The sequence below is a fragment of the Sabethes cyaneus genome, chromosome 3 (genome assembly GCF_943734655.1).
Source record: "Sabethes cyaneus chromosome 3, idSabCyanKW18_F2, whole genome shotgun sequence".
NCBI lineage: Eukaryota > Metazoa > Arthropoda > Insecta > Diptera > Culicidae > Sabethes > Sabethes cyaneus.
This window is the reverse complement of record NC_071355.1, coordinates 169,682,464-169,704,005: the sequence shown is the minus strand read 5'-3', so window position 1 is coordinate 169,704,005 and position 21,542 is coordinate 169,682,464. Positions and strand designations below refer to the sequence as shown.

The 21,542-nt window shown below is 38.6% G+C and overlaps 2 protein-coding genes across 2 annotated transcripts; one reads left to right on the top strand and one right to left on the bottom strand.

Annotated features, from left to right (window-relative positions):
* Positions 1–635: 635 nt before the first annotated feature.
* Positions 636–11,622, bottom strand: LOC128741499 (uncharacterized). Its single transcript, XM_053837369.1, has 6 exons — positions 10,656–11,622; positions 2,781–4,790; positions 2,264–2,483; positions 1,872–2,199; positions 1,647–1,792; positions 636–1,445 (listed from the first exon to the last, which is right to left on the bottom strand). Exons 1-6 carry the CDS (start codon positions 11,245–11,247, stop codon positions 1,169–1,171), a joined length of 3,573 nt encoding a protein of 1,190 aa, XP_053693344.1. The 5' UTR covers positions 11,248–11,622; the 3' UTR covers positions 636–1,168.
* Positions 11,623–15,223: 3,601 nt separating this feature from the next.
* LOC128742468 (tubulin gamma-1 chain) lies at positions 15,224–17,212 on the top strand. Its single transcript, XM_053838838.1, has 3 exons — positions 15,224–15,400; positions 15,510–15,712; positions 15,771–17,212. The coding sequence occupies exons 1-3, from the start codon at positions 15,352–15,354 to the stop codon at positions 16,881–16,883; spliced, it is 1,365 nt and encodes a 454-aa protein (XP_053694813.1). The 5' UTR covers positions 15,224–15,351; the 3' UTR covers positions 16,884–17,212.
* Positions 17,213–21,542: the final 4,330 nt, after the last annotated feature.

Sequence of the window (21,542 nt, the reverse complement as noted above, 5' to 3'; positions counted from 1 at the left end):
CGATGCCTTTCAACTTCCACCGGAAGAAAACTAATCTCGGTAGATTATGCCAAAAAGCTGAGTCCACGAGTCGCAGGATGGTAAGAGGAACGAATTGAAAGTAGGTATGAATATTAATAAAAGTTCTACATACAAACTGTAAAGGCAAAGCCAAGTCTAGATGTTTTGCTTTAAAAAATATTCCACATCATGTATGGAACCTAAATTCTTACAAGGTTATTTATTTGATTAACCTCGTTGGTACCAGATTGAGGCAGGATTACAAATATTTGGCTCAACTCCATCAGTGGGTATGAACAGTTCGTAATCTGTGGTAGCAATTGGGTCCTGACACAAACGATGTTCATTAAGACCATCGCAGTGGTTCTTTTAATCCCTTCTGGCATACAGGGAAATACGTGCTGTCGGTGCAGACCGCAAAGTCAAACGACGTACTGCAGCTGCGGCAGACTTTTACAAGACGATACCAAAATTCGTCGCATAAAACGTCTAAAAATCGTATCGGAATATTCACTTGGTTAGACTTGGGATTTCCAAGAAAGTCACTCCTGTTGTATGAACTGTTTGTTTATCCTAATCAATTAGTTAATGAAATGAGACATTATAATGATGAGATACAGCACTTGGGTTTCAAAATAGTTTGTTTCAAGTGTATCTTTATTTCACAATCAAATTAAGACTCTCTTAATTATTCTCAGCTTTACATAAATAGTTGGGCAATAGTCGAAAACTACTTCTAACGATAGTGTTGCACGTCTTCCTTAACAAAATAAAATGTTTCAAAATGTTACAAATAAGCGCTGATACATTAGAGCCTAGATGTTTACTTCTCTTGTTGAATCCTGAAATATTTGAACGAAGCGCTTGAATCTGCAAACTTCTTTCAACTAAAACTCATAAATGTAAACAAAGAAAGGAACCGGTTGGATACCTGCACAAATGTTGATGGAACAAAACACTACAAAAATGTATTGCTCCGAAGCTAATTTTAAAAGAATAACCACACAAAAGGTGATAGTAATAATGAACGGACAGTTCGCTAGCTATAGTTTGTAAGCGTTAAATGAACGTGGCTCTTGCTTGCAATCAACAATTAATACATCTATTACAATCTTATGAACAATTATAACGCAATTGTTCTGACTATCTTGCAATGATAGAAAACAACCTACCTGCATCCTAGCGAGTACTCGTCGATTGTTTTCAGTTTGATGCTTTTATCACTTACTAATAGAAGCTGCCGACCGTCGCATGGACCGAGAAAGATTTTTTCTCGCATGGCAAGAATATCCCTGGTTACGCGCCGCTCGTCCGCACTATGCAGTCGTTTGTGGTTGGTAAAACAGGTTGTGAGATCTTCCAAGCTGATCGCCAGTAATTCGCCGTTCTCGAACGTCGTACAGTGCAGACCAGTTGCATTCGGGCTGACGGACTCGCATAGTATACTGATGATAAATGGAAAGGAAACAGGAAATGTTAAGATGCCTATGCCGTAAATAAACATAAGTAAATTCAATAAGCAATCAAATTTAAATTTTACAATGAACAAAGAAAATCGTGATATTTGCGTTGACTTCGACAACTAATACAAATATTCTTTAAAGATAGGTATTCTGGTTTGGCCTAAAAATACGTCTAACACCTACCTCATGGATTCCAAAGCCACCTCATAATCGAACACCTGATGCCAAGTACGCTTACTCATATTTATCGCTATAGCTTTAATAAGCTTGCATTTTGGATTGCCACTAGGGGAGGCACACAACTGTACAATAAATAGTGCTCTATCATTCTAAAATGAATAAATAAAAATTGATTATAAAGAAAATAAATAAATGAATTGCCACAACTTTAAAATAGATTCAACATACATTTTCGGTATGAATGAAAGCCGCCAGTGGCATCTGAATTTCGATTTTCAAATCCACCGTGAACATCAGACATCCGTCATCGTAGCTCCATATGGCAACCATAGAGCCTCCCAGTCCCATCAGTCGATTATTGTCCATACACCTGAGTGCATGAATTTTCTGTGTTATACTCGGGAATTCTCTAATGCTGGCTAGCATTTCCAGATCCGGGGTCAAGCTGTATTTGCATAATCCAGTACGATGGTCTGTTTCCGACAATTGCTCGTGCCAACAGACTATGAAATAGCGCGATCGAGGCAGCGGAATGAACAGTATATTAGAGAGTTCACTGAAAATATAAAAACAGGGTGTGATCGGAGTTTTCCAATGTAATTTAATAGTTTTTGGGTCACCTTCTAATACTATCCAACTGCAGAGATTTCATCCGAACACAGGGTTGCGGATCTTTATCGTCCTCAGTTTCACTTGCGAAGTAATGATTTACATAAATCGATGCTAGCGGGCATATGCGGGATTGGTCCTCGTCTAAGCATCTCGCCCGTACCTCTAAATAGAATGGATCGTCGTCATTGAAGCCCAATCGTTGTGAACTCGATGGTTCGATTTGATAATCTAAAAAATTTAAAGCATTGACATTAAAACAACATCAAATGCATATTCTTATTTCTAATAACAGAATTAATACAAAAAGTGTTCGTTTGAAGCGATAAGGTATCAATTGTAAAACTTCACTACCAAAAATGGAGATCAATCTTTTATTCAAAATACTGGCACATTTTGTATAGTGACTGTACGTATTCTAGATAAGAATTTACAAAACAAATCGTACATTTCATTACGAACAAAGAAATAAGTATTCCATTAATGTCTTCTAATTCTAAAACACAAACATTCGTTACATTCACTCACCTGCCTGGGCACGTTTTATCTGCCCGATCAACTGCAGTTCCTGCTTGAGGCCAAGCAGTGCCGATAACTTGGAGCATTCCCAAAAACTAACCATCTCTTGCTGAACAACAATCAGCTTGTTACCCTCGAAGAATGCTACCAACACTTCTCCATTTGCACGAGATAGCGGATTCTTCATGGTGCGTATTTCGGTCGGCACCTTAGTCGGCTCGATGTGTGGACCATCTTCTCGCTGTTTTTTGTGTTCAGCCGAAGTCGAACTACTAACCGCGCTGTCGATCGACACTCTGCCAGCTTTATTAACTGGATTCTTTTTAACAAGCACTTCCTTTTTTGGAGGTTCTTCCGGATGACTGGCAGTTGCTTTAGACTCCTTGTTGGTGTTTTCTTGTTTTAATTTGTTAGTTTTGTTTGATTTTGTTTGAGGCGCGGAAGTTTGCTTTCTTCGTTTTTGCTTCGCACTAGCAATTAGATTTACAAATGACGACTTTCTTCGAACTTTTCCATTGCGAAGAGAGTTTTTCATTATCAATCGTCGATAGCTACGCAAATTTGAACGAAGCACAACTATAGGTTTTTTCTTGAGCTGAGGTTTTCGCACTTTATAACGTAGCGTCTTCCCAATGGAAGCGGATCGGTGATTTTTATTGTATCGAGACACACGATCAGCTGACTCAGGACGGTCAGGCTGCTGTGTTCGCGGGTTGTCCGTATTCGGTTCGTTTTGTCTTTGAAGTTTGACTGGCGATAACATTACGACGGCTACTTTGTTTTCGTCAATCATTCCTGAAGGACAACGTTGCTTTGTTAAAAGATGCGGACGATATGCCGGATTGCGACGTAAAAAGCTGGTGAAAGCTTCTTTTTCACTGTCAAGAAACCTCGCATAAGGGTCTATATGCTGTTTTTCCTCTGAAGATTGATTTTCATCCGTCGCCAATCGATCGAAACGCGTTGGAAATTTGTAATAATTCTTACGAACCTGAATTAAGCTTTTATCAATTTCGGGATTAATTTGGCTCCTCCGAAAATCCAACTCTTCACCTAAGTGTAATGAAGGCGAAGATCGATCTCCTGACGGAGCCGCTTCTCCCATACGTCGCTTCTTGAAATTCGCTTTTTTCTGCTGCTTGAGTCTTAATAAGCTAGGGCTATCACTTGTTTCTGAATCAGTGCTGCTATCGCCACTCGAAATATTAATAGGATCATCCATGGGTCTTTTAATCGAAGCGCCAGTTTCAATTTCAGCTACGGTTGGAATCGAATACAGTAGATCATCTTGTGTTACGCGCCAATGGTCGATACGATCTTGTTGTGACATTGCTGGTACTTCTTGATTTATTCTGTCTAACAATAACTCAAACTCTGTATGTTGGACTGAGCTCTTAGAGGAATTATCTTTATCACTCGATCTTTTCATGCATCCCGAGCTGGATACGTCCCAAAACGAATTAGCTAATGTAGACGGATTTATTTGAGTGTCCGAGCTCGTTTCCTCCGTATCGCTTAAAACACATTGTTCAACAGGAGCAGTTTCTTCGGGTGAGGACGGTCTCGATAAACCCGGATTGGGCACCGTTACAGTTTCCTTCTGCGCCTGAGTTTCCTCTGCCGATTCGGATAATTCCATTCCTGTATCTTCTTGCTCTTCGTGCTCAACCCATTCTTCATCTTCCTCGATTTCAATAGTGAAAACATCTTCTTCCGCATTGTCTAATTGTTTAGTTTCGGTCGTTACTGGTGTACTCTCCATTAAAGATACCGCTGCTTTGGTCGGCGTGGCCTCTTTAAAGCTACCAGGTTTATCTTCAGCCGTGTTGGTTGCAGCGGAAAGTGTATGAGAAATACTCGATTCTTCCGAATCCGAGTCCGGTTCTAAATCAATCACACCAAGCAACTTGTATGGCCCTTTATTTTTCTCTTGTCGACTAGTACTTGCCGGCGTTGTAGACGGTGTTTTGTCAAAAGAACGGCGGATTATTTTTTTCTCGTAGTGGTTTGATTGCATAACTGCAAAGGATAAAAACAAAGAAAACGTTAGTTTACTTTTGTAGCAGTTAAAAAGAGTTTTCATAAATTGTGATAAAGTTTCAAACTAGGCAGTTATCAAAGAAACTTGGCACATATTAAATAAATATTCAAATTCGATTTTTTTAAATGCACATTGAACACAAACGACTGATCTATCTCCACACGAGCGCTAGCGAGTAAGGACAACATATATACCGACGTCGATCTGGCCAAAGGCCGTAATTGCTTTTTTTTAGTGGAAAGGTGTCTTTACAAAATGCTTTAAGCGCAATAACAGCTCGAATTTCACGCATCAGCGTCACGTTTAAAGTTCCAGCTCACGATTGGATAGAAGATTATAGAGTAGATTGGATTGGGGGATTGTAAAGCATCACTGGCCAAATTATAGCTTCTTGGCAAAGCCGCTTTTTTATAACCTGAGACCAGGCTTGGCATAGACTTTTCGCTTTGATTTTGCTCTTTTGATTACTGCTCCTCAAACAAGTAGAATTTCAGAAAGTGATGTATGGGGCATTTGTAGAGCTAGTAATTATCTATACTAATGCTGAAGAAAGTGAAGTTTTATCTTTTGTATTTACGGCGCTGTAGGGCAGCAATGCGATTGGTAGCAAAAAGAGCGCTCTTTTTGCTACCAAGAGGGTAGCAGCCTCATAGCGCTATAAATACAAAACGCACAGTAATGCGTACTTCAGCAATATTGTAGATAATAACAAATTCTACAAACGCCCCATACATCACTTTTTCAAATTGTGCTTGGCTGAGATGCAGTAATCAAAAGAGCAAAATCGAAGCGAAAAGTGTATGCCAAGCCTGATGGAATATAAATAAGTTAAAAGTTGTCAACAATTTTTTTAATCATAAAAAACTTTCAAATGTGAATATTTTCAAATGTCACAATTGCTTTTGGCTAATCAAGGCGAAAGTTTTAACGTGACGCGGTTTCTTTTTCAGCAATAAAAAACGATCGAAGTTGGTATTCTAGACACACGCCTTGGCGTTGAAACTGTCTAGACCACATTTTTTACCACAAACAGACAGGTAGGCGACTTTGAATCATGGAACATTGCCTTTAAAACATTGGCTCTAGATCCATTCTTATTTGCCTTTTTCTGGACGAAGGGCGCCAACCAGCTGGCGGATAAAAATACATACATCATCGTATCCTACATGCACTCGACGCGTTAAACACACATTTAGGCCTCTTGCAACATGGTTCAAGCTATAACTGGTCAAATAGTACTGAGTCATCGCACCTAAAAATTAAAATATGCATCATGGCAAACGTACATTCTGGCTCCTGTCCATTATGGTATTCGTAATGGCTCCCGTCCTTCATGGCAACATACATTATGGAATTCGTACGTATGGCAACCGTCTGTATGACCACCGTATTTATGGCTAATGGGATGCCGTCCAAAGGTAGATGGGCATAATCAGTCAAATCAAATAATCTGCTACATAGAGCTTAGGTCGTTTGATTGAATCATACGGCCCTTTAAAGTACATTTCAATTGGAAGTTTTATTGTCGCAACATTCGCCTCGCTGCTGTGTTGATATTCGGCTTTCTTGTGCTATATTTGCTATGTATTTATATCCACTGACTGGAGCGAAATTTATACTGCTTAATTGACATTTTTCGACATGAATGCAACGAATTTGCATAGCAATTCTTGAACTCTCATGAGTTTTCTTCTTTTCATCTGAGATTTCACGGAACACCTATTGTGAATGATTCGCCTTACTTGCTTTTTTCAACCAAAGTCCAATGAAACAAAGTCTATCAAAGTAACAAACTACATAGTGAGCGCCCTACTGCCAATTTAGATCCCAATCGTGTCCCGTTTCTAGCTTCTCGTCATCCAACCGACTACTGAACAGCATTCGTGACGTCTAGCAAGGCAACACTCACGTGTATTACCAAAATACAGGCGGAATGAGCGCAAGCGACCAGAACTATCTTCTAGCGTGTGTTGATTCCATACGAAATGATTGCTTTGGCCGAAACCTGACGTGACGAACGAACGTCCTCTATACAAATCTTCGGATCGAACTACGAAATCTACGAAGACGACCGGAGTGTGTACAACTTTCGCAAATCAAAACGAGTGGCGGCTTGTTAATTCATCGCCAACTCAAGGCCTCTGTCGTCGAACACAACGATTGGCAATTTGTCGAGCAATTTTGGGTGTCCATAAAATTTCTATCTGATCGCTCTTTATACCTATGTCCATTTCCCTTTATCTTTACATCCCTTTGTCTTTATACCTGTGTCTATTTTAAGGGACGCCGTTTTTCTTAAGGTTCATACGGCAGCGGTCTCCAAGATCTCTTCGACTGCTTCCGCTTCTGGTGACATACTTACTTTAACCTTCACGGTATTAATTGGTGTCAGTGCTTCAACACTTTCCTCAATCAATACTGAGCTGTTCGAGGATTATAGAACAGCTACTGTGCAACAAATTAACAAAATTCCCAAAGAAAACGGATGCTATTACAACTTGATTCGATAGTGTTCGCAGCCAGGCTCTAGAATGTGCGTTGGCGCCTGCTCCATTCGTTAATCCAGTTCTTCCTTTTCCACCGCTATTAGTTCGGATTCCAACTGATGCGTCTACTATGATTTCAACCCTGCCGATTTCGACCCGATCCAAAGTCTAACAGTATCGATTGGGATGCAACCTTGGATAAGAATTATGTAAATGCCTTATCTTGAACCTTTGCGCACATTTTAAATTATATTATTGATCGCCACAAATACTTAAACAAGCAAATACTTAAACAAGGCTAAGCGTAGCTTTAAACGCAATCCCAAGTTGTTCTAGAAATATGATAACGTCCAACGGAAAGACGACATCTTCCAGCAGCCATGTTCCTTGGAGACGACACTACTACAAATTTGGATACGGTTTGTCAACTGTTTTCGCGGAAATTCTTCAGTGTCTTTGTAGATAAAGGGCTCTCTGAAACAGAAGCATCTCATGCACTAGGCAGCGTTACCAATCACGGTGATACTCTCGCTAAGCTGACTATTAACGGTCAGACTGCCACAGAATAGAACTAGAAGCTGAAATTCAAACTCGTACACGCTATCTTCTCAGAAACTAGCGAACCTGGCGGCATGTGAAAGTGTATAGCAGCGAAAGTTCTGCTTATATTGCTGTTATTCCTATCGATGCAAAAACCTTCCCAACGAAAGACAAAATCGAAAGAGACTGTTAACATTGTTGATCGCAGCGTTGTTCAAACTTCTACTTCTGTTTTGTGAGGCTGCTCTAAAGTTAAAACGTTCAACCTCCAGTGCACCGGAAGACATACTGTCAATCTTTTTAAAGAACTGTATCGATACCTCGGTTGCTTCAATTCCACGTATCGTTCACAAAGCTCATAAAAACATAAAGCTCAGGCATATTTCTTTCTGCTTGGAAGTCCTCTTACATGTTTCCAGAGCGTAAGAAGGGTAACAATAGTAACATAAACAATTACAGAGGGATCACTGTCTTATGTGCATTATCGAAACTCTTCGAGCTCGTTGTGATTATGCCAATTTCTTCGTTCGCCCAACAGTACATCGCCGATGAGTAACACGTCTACCAATCTACTAACACTTACTTCCTACGCAACGGATTGCTTTGACGACCGTTCTTAGACAGATATCATCTACGTAGATCTCTCTACTGCGTTTGATGAGCTAAATCATCAACTCGCTGTCGCTCTCGGCACCCTGTAGAATATGAAGAGCATTTTGTATGCGAACTAAGGAAACTGCCTCGATAACTATTACTGTCGAGGCGGTGGCGCTTTCGCTAAACAGGACATAATAGCCCTTTCAACAAACCCGCGTAATATGGTCCTTTAGATCCACAATTCAGTTGTTTTCTACCGACTTCCCAAAGCTCAGCGGATGAATCGTTCTTCCCAGCTGCCTTGTCATTCCTCCTTTCTAACAACTTTTTCGATTTATCCAAAGTTGGTGGATCCACAAACTGGGTAATCTCCTCCTTATATTTATCCGGTTCCTATCAGCGACTCCATTTTCGATTTTCTTCACCGTTCAACAGCACGTCGAAATGTGATTTCCTATGCCTGGTTACCTCCGGTTCATCAACAATCACGTGTCCCTTCCCTGTAGTAACACATAACAGAAAATGGAATGGGCTGCTGATGCACTGTATTGATTTGTACGAATTCCTTTTTTTTTTTTGCAACCAGCGAAGCGCTTCGAGGTACTGTCGGTAATCATTTTACTCGAGCACCAAATTTCAAATCTATCTAATAGTCGTTCGTTGAAGTTCCATACAGTCGGAATCCGTTCTAATAATCTTGAGGATTGAAAAATAACCGTGTCCCAAGATAGCTTCCCTGCGGTACGCTAGACATGTTGCGGAATGAGTCAGTCTATGCTGTTAGAAACGAATGCAGCAAAATAAGAAAAAGGTCTTTGCTTCTGTTTCATTATAAGGACTTCCGAAGAAAAACGGATGTTCAAGCAGACGGGAGATACAAAAGACGGAGAGCTAACAAGGGCGAGAAAGACATCTAAATGACGAAAAAGGGTATAGTTTGTTGCATTGATGGAATTTCCGTTACGGTAATACATTATCAAGTGGCTGTGAGATAAAGAGTATGAAAAGAGAAAAAATATGAATGTATGTACGAACGTTTGATTGACGTGGCGCTACAAATAAAGATAAAATTCGATAATGCTTGACATTTTTCTTTTTTTTTTTGTTAAGTCACTTTAACAGCTTATGTCATTCGTGACTTCTGTGGAGTTGGGATTTGAACCCGGGTCCTCGGCGTGAGAGGCGTGAATGCTGACCACTACGCCGGGACTGACCCCAATGCTTGACATTGACTGCTACAAAAGACGATCATTAAAACTGTCCAGTGGTCTTCTAACCTAATGCCCTTCTGACATACAAAAAAAATACTTGGCATTTTTGAAATGTTCAGCAGTTCATTACCCAACTTTATGATTTACTGTATTGTAGTGAATGCTTTGAAATGTCAAATATCATTTTTAACAATTTACATATCCTTTAAGCTAGGTTATCTTTTCAAAACCGACTAGCTTTCGAAATTAGTTGTAAGCACCATTCATTGTGACAGATTGATTTGATTTGTTTTTAAAATACCATGTCGCTAGCTAGTTAACAATAATGGCAGGTAAATTAATTACTTCATTAATTAGTTAAAGTTCATTGTTCTTTGCAAGTTGTCTTAGCCCTGCGCTTTTCACTAACTAATATAAAGCAGCAAATCAAGCATCTGTAGTCTATATTTGGATAAAACCGATATTCTATAAGTGTGTTTGAATCTTCGCTCTGAAAACGCTACGTCACATAATGTGCACGAATATTTTTTATACCTTGTTTTCATACAAGACTTATACCTATAATTATTTACGTACAGAACATCAACTTGGTATATGCTCAATCGAAACCAATAATCTCTGATTTGTTGGAAGGGAAAATTGTCACTTTTTTCTAAAAACGAGGCGGTCGAGTTCGCAAGTTTATAAACTTGCCGTCGCGGGCGCAAGAAGTGAAATCGTGTTTATATGTGATTGGTTGATTCGCTTACTGTTGACAGTTCTGGTTATTTATGCTTTTTTAAATAGTGATTTGATAACTCTCTTCCATTTTCTGCATAAGTTAATGCATATAAAAGTTCCGGACCGGTAGATGAGTAAATATCTTTAAAATCCATTGAAAATTGGTTGCGTTATAAGCGTGCAAGACGTAACCACTTTTTGTTACATGTTTATTTTTCATATTTTTCATACCCCAATATAAAAAACAAAAACGTAGATCTACGCTAAAGGTCTTTAAGCTTAAACTTACCGATTTTTGGCTGTGTTCCGGGAAGTGGTTTTTCGCCAAAAATACTTGCTGCCGATAGCTGCCCCGGTGTAGGCGGCGTGTTCATCACACTGAAGTAGTTTGCCTTTACCGGTGTAGCTTTTTTATTATACGAGCGATTAAAAATAATGCCAGCCGGTACCGATGTTTCCTGTAAATGTGGATGTGGTTGGATCACTCTTGAGGACCCTCCGAAGATTGCGCGATAGTCATGTATCGGTCTGCGAGTCAGATTGTTATTGACCAGAACAGGAGGGGCTAAGACAGAGGAATTATGTGCCGTCGCGGGAATTATTCTCATGGCAGGCGGCCGTACAACGGATGTTTCGAAGCCACTCAGGGGTGCTTCTTCGTGAGCACTACTCTTATCAATGTCATCTTCTTCCTCTAAATCAATTACAGGATTTACATTCTTCATAGGACTACCATCGTCATGTAACTCAATTTGACTTAAATCCCATTCGGCTATAGGATCACCTCCTGTCGATTGTTTTCCTTGGTTGTGAGCTTTGTTTGTTTCAATGTTCTTCATTTTAATTCTGTTCCAGAAATTATCCCTATATTGGGAATACATTCTTAGTCAATAACCACTTTCACTAACAAACCAATGAATTGAGGCGAAAAACACAAACTATTGCCTACAATGTTTTCGTTTTCATTTGCAAGAAACGCTGTTTCATACTTAAATGAGCGACGTGCTTTTCGATATCCTCTTCATGACAGCCGCTACATCATAGAACTGAAAATTTCAACTATAGTCCTTAATTTTCACGTTTCAACACTTGCATGTTTATTGTATTTCACATTTACTTCACTCCATTTTTAAAAACACGACTTTTTTTTTTAAATTGACGAAATCCACCATAAAGCGGCTTATTTCTTATTTTTTTCGAGGAAAGCTATAGCGAAAATTTCCAACATAAACACGATTTTCATCATCAGCGAAAACACCCGAGATCAAAACGAAGCACACAGCGAAGCATGAACGATTCGATAAGCCCCGATAATGAACTGTCAAAGAATTCCAACATGGCGCTTCCTTGCGGATTCAGCAGATTACTCGGTCATTTCGGATCGCACTGGATCAAAACTTTTTTATTTAATAAAAAGGTGAGTACCTATCGTAATAAGAGAAATAATAAGAATATGAATCTCAAAAATTAACTTTTAACCCATTTAACAATTTTAAGTTAGATGAATATTTCGTGAAATTTCATTTTTTTCAGTTTTCAACAACTCTGATATTAAAAGTGGCTCTGTAATAAATTGTTGTCACCCAAAAACCCTACAATAATTAAAAAATCCCTTTTAGTGCTCGAGTGATCCCGCCAACGTTTTATTCCTTTTGAATCCAACACATTCGTATTTCGTACTATAGATAGTAGAGTAAGGTAGTATGGATTTGGATTTAGATGACTTTGTCCCAGATGACCAAGCATCCTGGAAAGAACTCGCATTGAATAAATTTTTTATCGTGCCTGTTAAATGTTGAATCGCTCATTGTTCGGACTGGACAGAAACTTCTTTGTAAATCCTATACCAAGACGAGACTGACTGTTTCTGAAAAATTCTTAACCTTCTGCGGCTGAGGTGGTAGTCTGACAGACACCAGAAATCTGAAAAATGCAACAGTTGCGTTATGTATTGTATTTTTATTCTAAAGTTTGCAATGTCTTCCCGACTCATATCTGCGGTCTAATTACATCCAATAGGTTACTAAAGATATGTACTCAATTCTAAAATAATAATAATTAGAATTTACATCATTCAATAATAGCAATTATTAAGCTAAGCAGAGGTGGGCACCGCTAACCGTAATTTTAGCTTCGCTAACAGCTAAACCGCTAATTCATAACGTTAGCTTCGATAACCGCTAACCGCTAAATTAATCAACAATTTAGCGGAAGCTAACGCTAACCGCTAACCGCTAAATTGATTAGAAACAAGTGCAAATTTGCAATATTTTTTCAAACATCGATTTTGGAAAATTTCAAAAGAAGATTTCATTTTTAAACCTCCAATTTTCGATACTTTTCCGTGACGATAAAGTTTGATGGTATTATCGATATAAGATTACCAGCGATATTATCAGTAGCACACTTTTCATCACAGTTTTGAAGGTTGCACTTTATAACTGTGCAGTCCAATTGAGTGCGAAGAGCGCAATAATATCGCTTGAATATCGAGTATATATTGCCCTTTGCATTGAAAGTTGGATTTTGAACCTACCCCGTAACAAATGGACAGTTATTAACAGTTTCCCATAACACCCGCCAGTGTCAAAAATGTCGCGACGGTAGTTTTTACGTGCCGGTAAAAATTGACGCACCTTCGATTTCCAAAGGAAATGTTAATTTTTGTTACGTTAAATGTGAACGCAAATAGCTGTCTGGACAACGATTTGAAAAATGCGTATTGATTATTTCAGCATTGTTTCATGTTTTCGGTAAAACTGTTTGAATTCTTGGTGGGTTGCTTGATTGAATTGTCTACAAGATAAAAAGCGGTATTTATTACAAGATTGTCACTCTTGTGTACGAGTTGTCTGCTCTAAAGTATTTAAATATTGCGTGTTTCATTGAAAGTTATCCGCTGCGCAATTCAAAATGAAATGCTCTTTCATGATTGCCGGATCGATTTTGTCGTTAAAAGAACAAGTTAAGCAAAATTCAAGAGTAAATCCAAGCAATAGAGATCGTTGCAGTTGTACAAAAAACGTTCTGTGACATGACAGAACCAAATATAGCATGTTATTATGACTGAAGAACTAGTTATGCTGCTATTGTTATTACCACGGAAACGTTTTGGTACTTGACGTAATGTTGTCAGTTCGTAAAATACTCTATTGAAATATTGTCATTTGCAAGGAAAATTGTACCATCCAAAGTGCGATATCGCTCATAAAAGTGCTGTTTTGCATTAAATCGTTTCGGTATCTTCGGCGCACTTATTGCTTGGAAGATAACGAAACAGTGCGCCGAAGATACCGAAACGATTTAATGCAAAATAGCACTTTTATGAGCGATATCGCACTTTGGATGGTACAATTTTCCTTGCAATTGACAATAATAAACCAATTCAGATCTTATATGCACAAGGGATTTTTTGCCAAAACAAATGATAATAAACTCTTTCTTCGATGTTTACGCCGCTTTCAAACATTTGTCGTGAACCATGAACCAGCAGTTTTAGGTACGTTTGATTAGTATGGGAGCTGTCACATTGTTACCGGGTTGTTTTGAACACACTTGTTCAGTCACACATTTTGTAGGTGAGAAAAGTTGCCAAAATTTCGTGGGAAAACCCCATGAATCTTGGTTGATTCCTATTTGAATTCTAATGCTTACGTAGAGTTGTTATCGACGCTAAAAATAATATAAAAATAGTTACTAAATACATAAGTCCGCACATAATTCATAACTTGAACAAATATGCAGCATATATAAAATAAATGGAAAATTAAATACTATTTGCTTTTCCTACAACTGGTATTGGCGCCACTGCTAAATCAAATGTCAGCTCAGATGGGAGAGTTGTAATGATGGGAAATGCCGATCAAAATCTATAACGATTATTGATAAAGTTTTTTATCGTTAATAATTACTAACGATAATAGGGTAGTTGATCCAATAGTTGTGGTAGTACCAATAGTTGCGCTACTATTCATTATTAATGCACATTTTCGTCACCGTAGCATTTTAGATAAAACAATTACATTCATTATATAAAACAGGCTTTTAGAAGTATTGGTAGTTAGACTACACCATTTAAAATTAAAGCATTATTTGCTAAAATGCCAATTTTCCAAAATCTAACGCACAGTTGGAGCGCACAACTATAGGCGCTCATCTATAGTTTTGCTACGATGTTTTTTCACTTAGCAACCTAGCAATGTATATGGAATAACACAATTAAAGGAACACCAAAATTAATTAAGGAAACATTAGCGCAACTGTTGGTACAATATAATTGAATCGGAAAATTCATTTTTTCTTTATAAAACTTCTCGTACAACGAAAGCAATTGTCTTGCCTTGTGACAAATGCCTTGTATTTGATAAATTAATATCCCACAAGCATTAATTGAAGCATATACCTCAATAAACAAGCAAAATGAAATTATATTGTGCTTAGTGGCGCAACTAATGGATCATCTACCCTATGATAGTATAATCAAAAATACGTAAGAAATAGAACAAAAATGTTAAAATAATAACAAGCCAAGAAGAAGGTTTCACTTTAAACCTTCCAATTTTCGATATTCTTCCCTGATGATAAAGTTTGATGATATTATCGATATAAGATTACTAGCGATATTATCAGTAGCACACTTTTCATCACAGTTTTGAAGGTTGCACTTTATAACTGTGCAGTCCAATTTGAGTGTGAAGAGCGCAATAGTCAATTCAATATTTTTATATAGCTCTTCTGGCAACCCTGGTAACGATAACGATACGATACAAACCAAATAATCGAATCGACCAAATCAAATTAAATTTGAATTTCAATATGTCAAGCGGTATTAAAGCGCGTTTCTCAAAAATAAAAAAGTAAATAAATCAAAACAATTTAATACTTCACGTTAAGTGCGGTTTTTGAGATAAACTACAGTTAAAACAATCAAGTGCTTCTCTTAATAAGTAACACGAAATAGTAAACCAACCGTTCGTTTACCGGAGATGCCTAGCGAAATCATCACCTTGCAGCTGGGCCAGTGCGGCAATCAAAGTGAGTGTAATAGTATAGTAATTGGTTAATGTTACTGCAGAATACTGTTAGTTTTTTACCATTCCTCACACTTACCTGCATTTGTTACCTAAATAATACCTTATTTTAGTTGGTTTTGAGTTTTGGAAGCGCCTTTGCTTGGAGCATGGAATTTCACCTTCGGGAGTTTTGCAGGACTTTGCCACAGATGGCATCGACCGGAAAGATGTTTTCTTTTATCAAGCCGATGATGATCATTATATTCCAAGAGCGGTGCTGCTAGATCTGGAACCGCGGGTCATTCATACTATTATGACATCCCCCTACGCCAAGGTATAGTTGATAAGAATATTCCGTTAGCCGTTCCGATCTACTGGTTTTTTTATCATAGCTTTATAATCCGGAAAATGTGTACCTATCCAAAGACGGCGGAGGTGCTGGAAATAACTGGGCATCCGGCTTTAGCCAAGGTGAAAAGCTGCACGAAGAGGTTTTTGACATAATAGACCGAGAAGCGGATGGAAGTGATAGTTTGGAAGGATTTGTACTGTGTCATTCTATTGCCGGTGGAACAGGCTCCGGAATGGGATCGTATATTATGGAACGGTTATCGGATCATTTTCCCAAGAAACTTGTGCAAACTTATAGTGTGTTTCCCAATCAGGATGAAATAAGTGACGTTGTAGTTCAACCTTACAATAGTCTACTGACATTGAAGCGGCTAACAAGCTGTGCTGATTGTGTTGTTGTATTGGACAACACCGCGCTAAACCGGATTGCTTCCGATAGACTGCATCTTGAGAATCCTAGTTTCACTCAAATTAACACCTTAGTTTCGACCATCATGTCAGTTAGCACTACTACCCTTCGATACCCATCGTACATGAACAACAATTTAATAGAGCTAATCGCGCCACTAATCCCAACATCCCAGTTGCATTTTCTAATGACCGGCTATACTCCTTTGACCACAGATACTGATACTGTTAGCGTACAAAAAACTACTGTTCTAGATGTAATGCGACGTCTCCTGCAGCCGAAAAATATGATGGTATCCACTGGACCCGATAAGACAAACCATCATCGTTACATTTCAATCCTGAATATTATTCAGGGCGAAGTAAATCCAACACAGGTGCACAAATCGATTCAGCGAATTCGGGAACGGAAGCTGGCGCAATTTATTAATTGGGGCCCTGCTAGTATTCAGGTTGCTCTCTCACGCAGTAGCCCGTATGTACAAAGTGCTCATCGTGTTTCTGGTCTTATGCTGGCCAATCATACTAGCATATGCTCTCTATTCGAACGCGCATTGAATCAGTATGATAAGCTCTGCAAAAGAGGTGCTTTCCTGGATCAGTTCAAGAGGGAAGACAAATTTAAAGATGACCTGAGTGAATTCGACGAAAGCCGCGACGTAGTTGATGCCTTAGTGCAGGAGTACGAGGCCGCAACACAATCGAACTATCTCAACTGGCATGCAAAGAAAGCAACGGGAGAATGAATTGCTGGCTAACTCGCCTGCATCGATTATTACTGAAGTTAATGGCTCTTCCGAACTAGTTCATCTGTTGCTTCCTAGAGCAATCTCTAGACCCGTGCCAGTGTTTGTTAATTTGAGCATTGATATTATTATTAAAAGAGACATATCTTTCTTTCGAAGCATGTTCTGCATGTTTTTGTTGCAACTTTGAAAGTTACACGAGAAGTCCTCGTTCCTATATTGTCAAATTGTCCGTCTTGCAAGAGCACTGGAGAGGGAAGCAAATTAAAGTAAGTGTGCTCCATGCTTTGAAATTATACTAGTGTGAAGATTATTTCATCGTTAAACAAATGCACACAATAAAAATCATCAATTGCGAACGAATGATGAGGACTACATGGTTAGATTTGTTGAAAGAAACCAAATTTATTCTCCTAATCACACTAGGTACCAGTAAGGTTCAATCCTGTTGTTGGGACTCCAGGTTCTCGAATAATTTAGTCTTCTTTTTACGTTAGATTTATACCACAGAGTACATGATTTACTGATTGTATGACATTTGCCCGAAAACCACTTGCCAGAAAATTATTTGCCAGAAATTTTTTGCCAGAATGAACCAGTTCCCAGAAAACCATTCCCCAGAATGAACCATTTCCCAGAAAACCATTCCCAAGAATAAACCATTTCCCAGAAAACCATTCCCCAGAATGGACCATTTCCCAGAAAATTATACTTTGTCTCCCAGGAAACTTCACCAGAATGGAACATACCCCAAAATACATGTATTTGCATGAGCTTACCAGAAATTTGAAACAATGAAGCGTTTTATTGGTTCTTGACTCTTTTTTTTTGCATGTCAGAAGGGCATTGGGTTAAAAGGCCACTGCGACAGTCTTAATGATCGTCTTTTATGGCACTACTTATTGAGTATATACTGTCCTTACTCGCTATCGCTCGTTCGGACTTAACTAAGGGATAGCCCCTACTAGTCAGTAAACCTAGGAAAATGCTTGCACCTAAATTGAGGTGATCTCTGCGGGGGGGCTGCCCCCCCGCAGTGGCCGGCGCTTCCGACGGCGGGTCGCCGGCGAACACTCGCGGCCTACGGCCGTCTCGCCCTGAATCATCTAGGAAACACTTGCTACTAAGACGGTAAATAAGTCACACCATGTAATCAGCATAACTTATTCGCATTAAAGGGAAAGAAAAAAGGATTTGTAGTGCAAGTAATATATTTTCTTTTGTGTTTGGCCAGCTAAAATCCAATGTCCCGCTAACCAATGCAAATAAATACCATAATAAACCATATGCCAAAAGCAGCAGATCTTGAGAAATGATTTTTTGTTTCCTTCGTTATCCCATATTCTCCTTAAACGCAAAAGATTAACTTTTAATTGTTTTTATGACGGTCAATGTTAACCTTGAAAATATATTCTTATTAATGTATGATATTATTCGAGAAAAGTTTATAGGAAAAATATAATTTCGGGAAAGAAAATATTTGGAAAGCGGGGCAAAGAGATGAAAGAGTCTATTCGGGAGAGTTGTACTACGCGTAACGCTGCTATATAGACAGTAGGATCTTTACACTGACTTCGTAATTATCCTGTACCCCAATTACCGATTGCGGAATCTGTCGATAAAGAACGGTCAAGTCTTATGAAGTTTATCCAAGGCTTTGCTTTGTACTACGCTTAAAGGTTTTTTAGGAAAATAGTGTATTCTGGAAAATGGAAAATCGTTTTCGGGGAAAAATCTCTTCTGCAGATTGATATATTCCGCAAGATGGTTTTTACCAAAATGCGAAAAATGGTTCCATTTATTAAATTTTTTGGAGAATAATCTATTCTGGGGAATGGTTTTCTGGCGAATGGTACATTCTGGGAAAAATATTTCTGGGGAATGGTACATTCTGGGAAATTTTTTTCTGGGAAATGGTACTTTCTGGGGAATGGTTTTCGGGCAAATTGCATTCTGGCAAAAAAATTCTGGGGGATGGGTTTCGGGCAAATGTCATACAACCGATTTACTAGCTTAGTGCCCGATCTTACTTGGGGCGCCTTTGTCCCACAGCCACTTGTACATCAGTTATTGTAACCGAAATGATTATAATGCAAAACTATAACACTTGTTCCTCTTTTGCACGTTCCTCCCCATTTGGCACCACCCCCTCTTTTGTCTACCCGGCCATTTGCACATCTGTTTTCTTTACGGAAATAAAACCCTATAAAGAAACAACAAGACTATAAATGTTTTGCTATTTGCACCTTCCGCTTTTAACAATGGCCACCCCACCCATAGCAAATTAATAGTTTAGACCAAACTCGTGTTTTTAGTCTTTGAACTTGAAATGCGGTCAGGCATTAATATTAATATTTTTTGAAGCGGTGGTTCTACAATTGATAGAGGGACGGTAGCCCAACCGCATACGTCGCCACTTTAACAAGGAGGTTGCGCAGTCTCGTTTTATCCAGCGCCTCTGCGGTTCATAGGTACACGGGTACCAGCGAACCACATGCCTTGGCGGGTGTTGTGGGTTCAAATCCGGTTATAATCTTAGTTTATAGCTTGGTTCGACCCATGCACCTTCCAGCATTGGACAAAAGGTAGGAGTCACAACGACTACTTGTTAAGCGTAGCTACCAATAACCTCCTCCCCCCTCACCTTCCCGCTCTTTCACCACCACTCCAAAAAAAATAAATTTTCATTACTTTCCCCTACCGTCCCTCCATCAATTGTAGAACCACCATTTCAAAAAATATTAATAATTTTGTTATTGTACTTTTTTAAAAACAGCTTTTTATTCATTTATTAGTTTAGTACTACATGCTATCCTAACAAAAAAGGTAGCAGGTGCAACAGTGTTTCAACAGTGACTCAAATAGAGTCGGCCAACAACACTTAACACCAGGGAATCAAAATATCATTGTTCATACGCAGAAATAACCGACACAAACGAAGAGCGATAAACCAGTTATTCTCTGTCTATAAAATAAACATACGTGGGAACCACGACTAAAATACACTTATATTTAAGTCGTGCGTAGGAACCAGAATGTATCACGATAACAATATATTAGGACAAATGAATATCTATTCACACTTTCAGACATTCGGATTAGGATTCACAGGACAACTTTCGATGAGAATATATTTTGATACACACATGCGCTTTGTCTTTGTCACCAGTCGGCTGGTTAAAGACAATACTTTATCAGCAACTTGAACAAAAAGGACAAACAGCAAAAACCTTAAGAAAAAGACCAGTTTGCTTTGACCTAAGGTCTGGCGTACAAAAGTTACCAACGTTACCTTGGTAACCACCAAACACTGCCGCTGCCGACACAGTGTAAAGGCCCATACACAATACATACGGCTTTTACTACGTTGAGGAAACTTGACAGAAAACCCGAGGAAAAACTGTCAAATTGCCACATGATTAGGATTGCTTTTGTTGCGTATAATACGTATTGCATACAGCAGAGTGTCTTTTTCGCAGGCAACAACATAGTTGTCATGAAACATCTGTAGATGATGTTGCCGAAATAGCCATTGGTAATTTGAGAATTCGTTAGCTGCAGGACCTGACAATATTGCTTCGTTATGTATTTCATTTACTCGACTCAACATACGTAATTAATTGGAACCTTCAGGTCATCAGTATATCCCTTTAAGCACGGAGGGTTTTAGTTACGATATTTTTGGTTTTTGTATCAAAATAAATTTTTTTTATCTCTCAAGATACCAAAACCAGTGTATTCTACATATTACAATAAATGTTTGCTAAATTTAGAAACCTACACAATTGTGTGGGTTCGGCCTTGTCTTATACCATTGCACTATGGGCAAAAACGAGCCGAAAGAACGGACGCAATTAAGATATGGCCTGCAGTCTGATAAAATGTAGGTGATCTTATGTAAAATTTTCCGGAGAATCGCATGGTGCCCACCGCTTTCCTGTTTGTCATCGGGAAGTGCTCCATTTTGCTCATTTTCCCCTATTTTTAACATTTTTTACCCTTTTTAGACCAAACCAGGCTTTGAAAAAACAAAACATGAAAACCTAATTATTTTGTGTGAATAAGTCCACAGAATTGAATAGGGTTGACCCCGTTTAGTATAGAGCGAGATCATCGCTTCGAGGCTCATAGACTTCAGCTTCTGCAGCAACGGAACGGTCGCTGCGTAGCTATGGAAATACACGCAACTTTTTGCAAGTCAAGTTTTTACTAACCTTAATACAACAGATATACCGGAACGTCCAGATTGGCTTAAAACATTCAAATGTTGATCCAAGAATTTGTCTTAGAAAATCCCGTAGTTGAATACATCATTTGCCACACTTCTTTATTATTTTACAACTTTACAATGACCAGTTTTAGGTTCCGGTAGTACTCTGAACGGAAGTTCCGTAGTGTGGAGCATGAACGAATGCTCTACAGTATAATGTATTCATTCTTACTTACTCAAAATGAGATGGCAGTAGCAGATTTCGTTTTATTTCATCTGCTACTTATGACGTGCAAAAATAATCCCGCCGCGATCTGGAATATCTCCGGGAAAATGGATCCAAAATTTACTAATATATTTTTTCATTGAAGGTCAATCTAAGGTGGTTCTTTGAAGACAAGTTGTATAAAATCGATCAAAAAATAGTAAAGATAGAGCCAAAAGTGTAA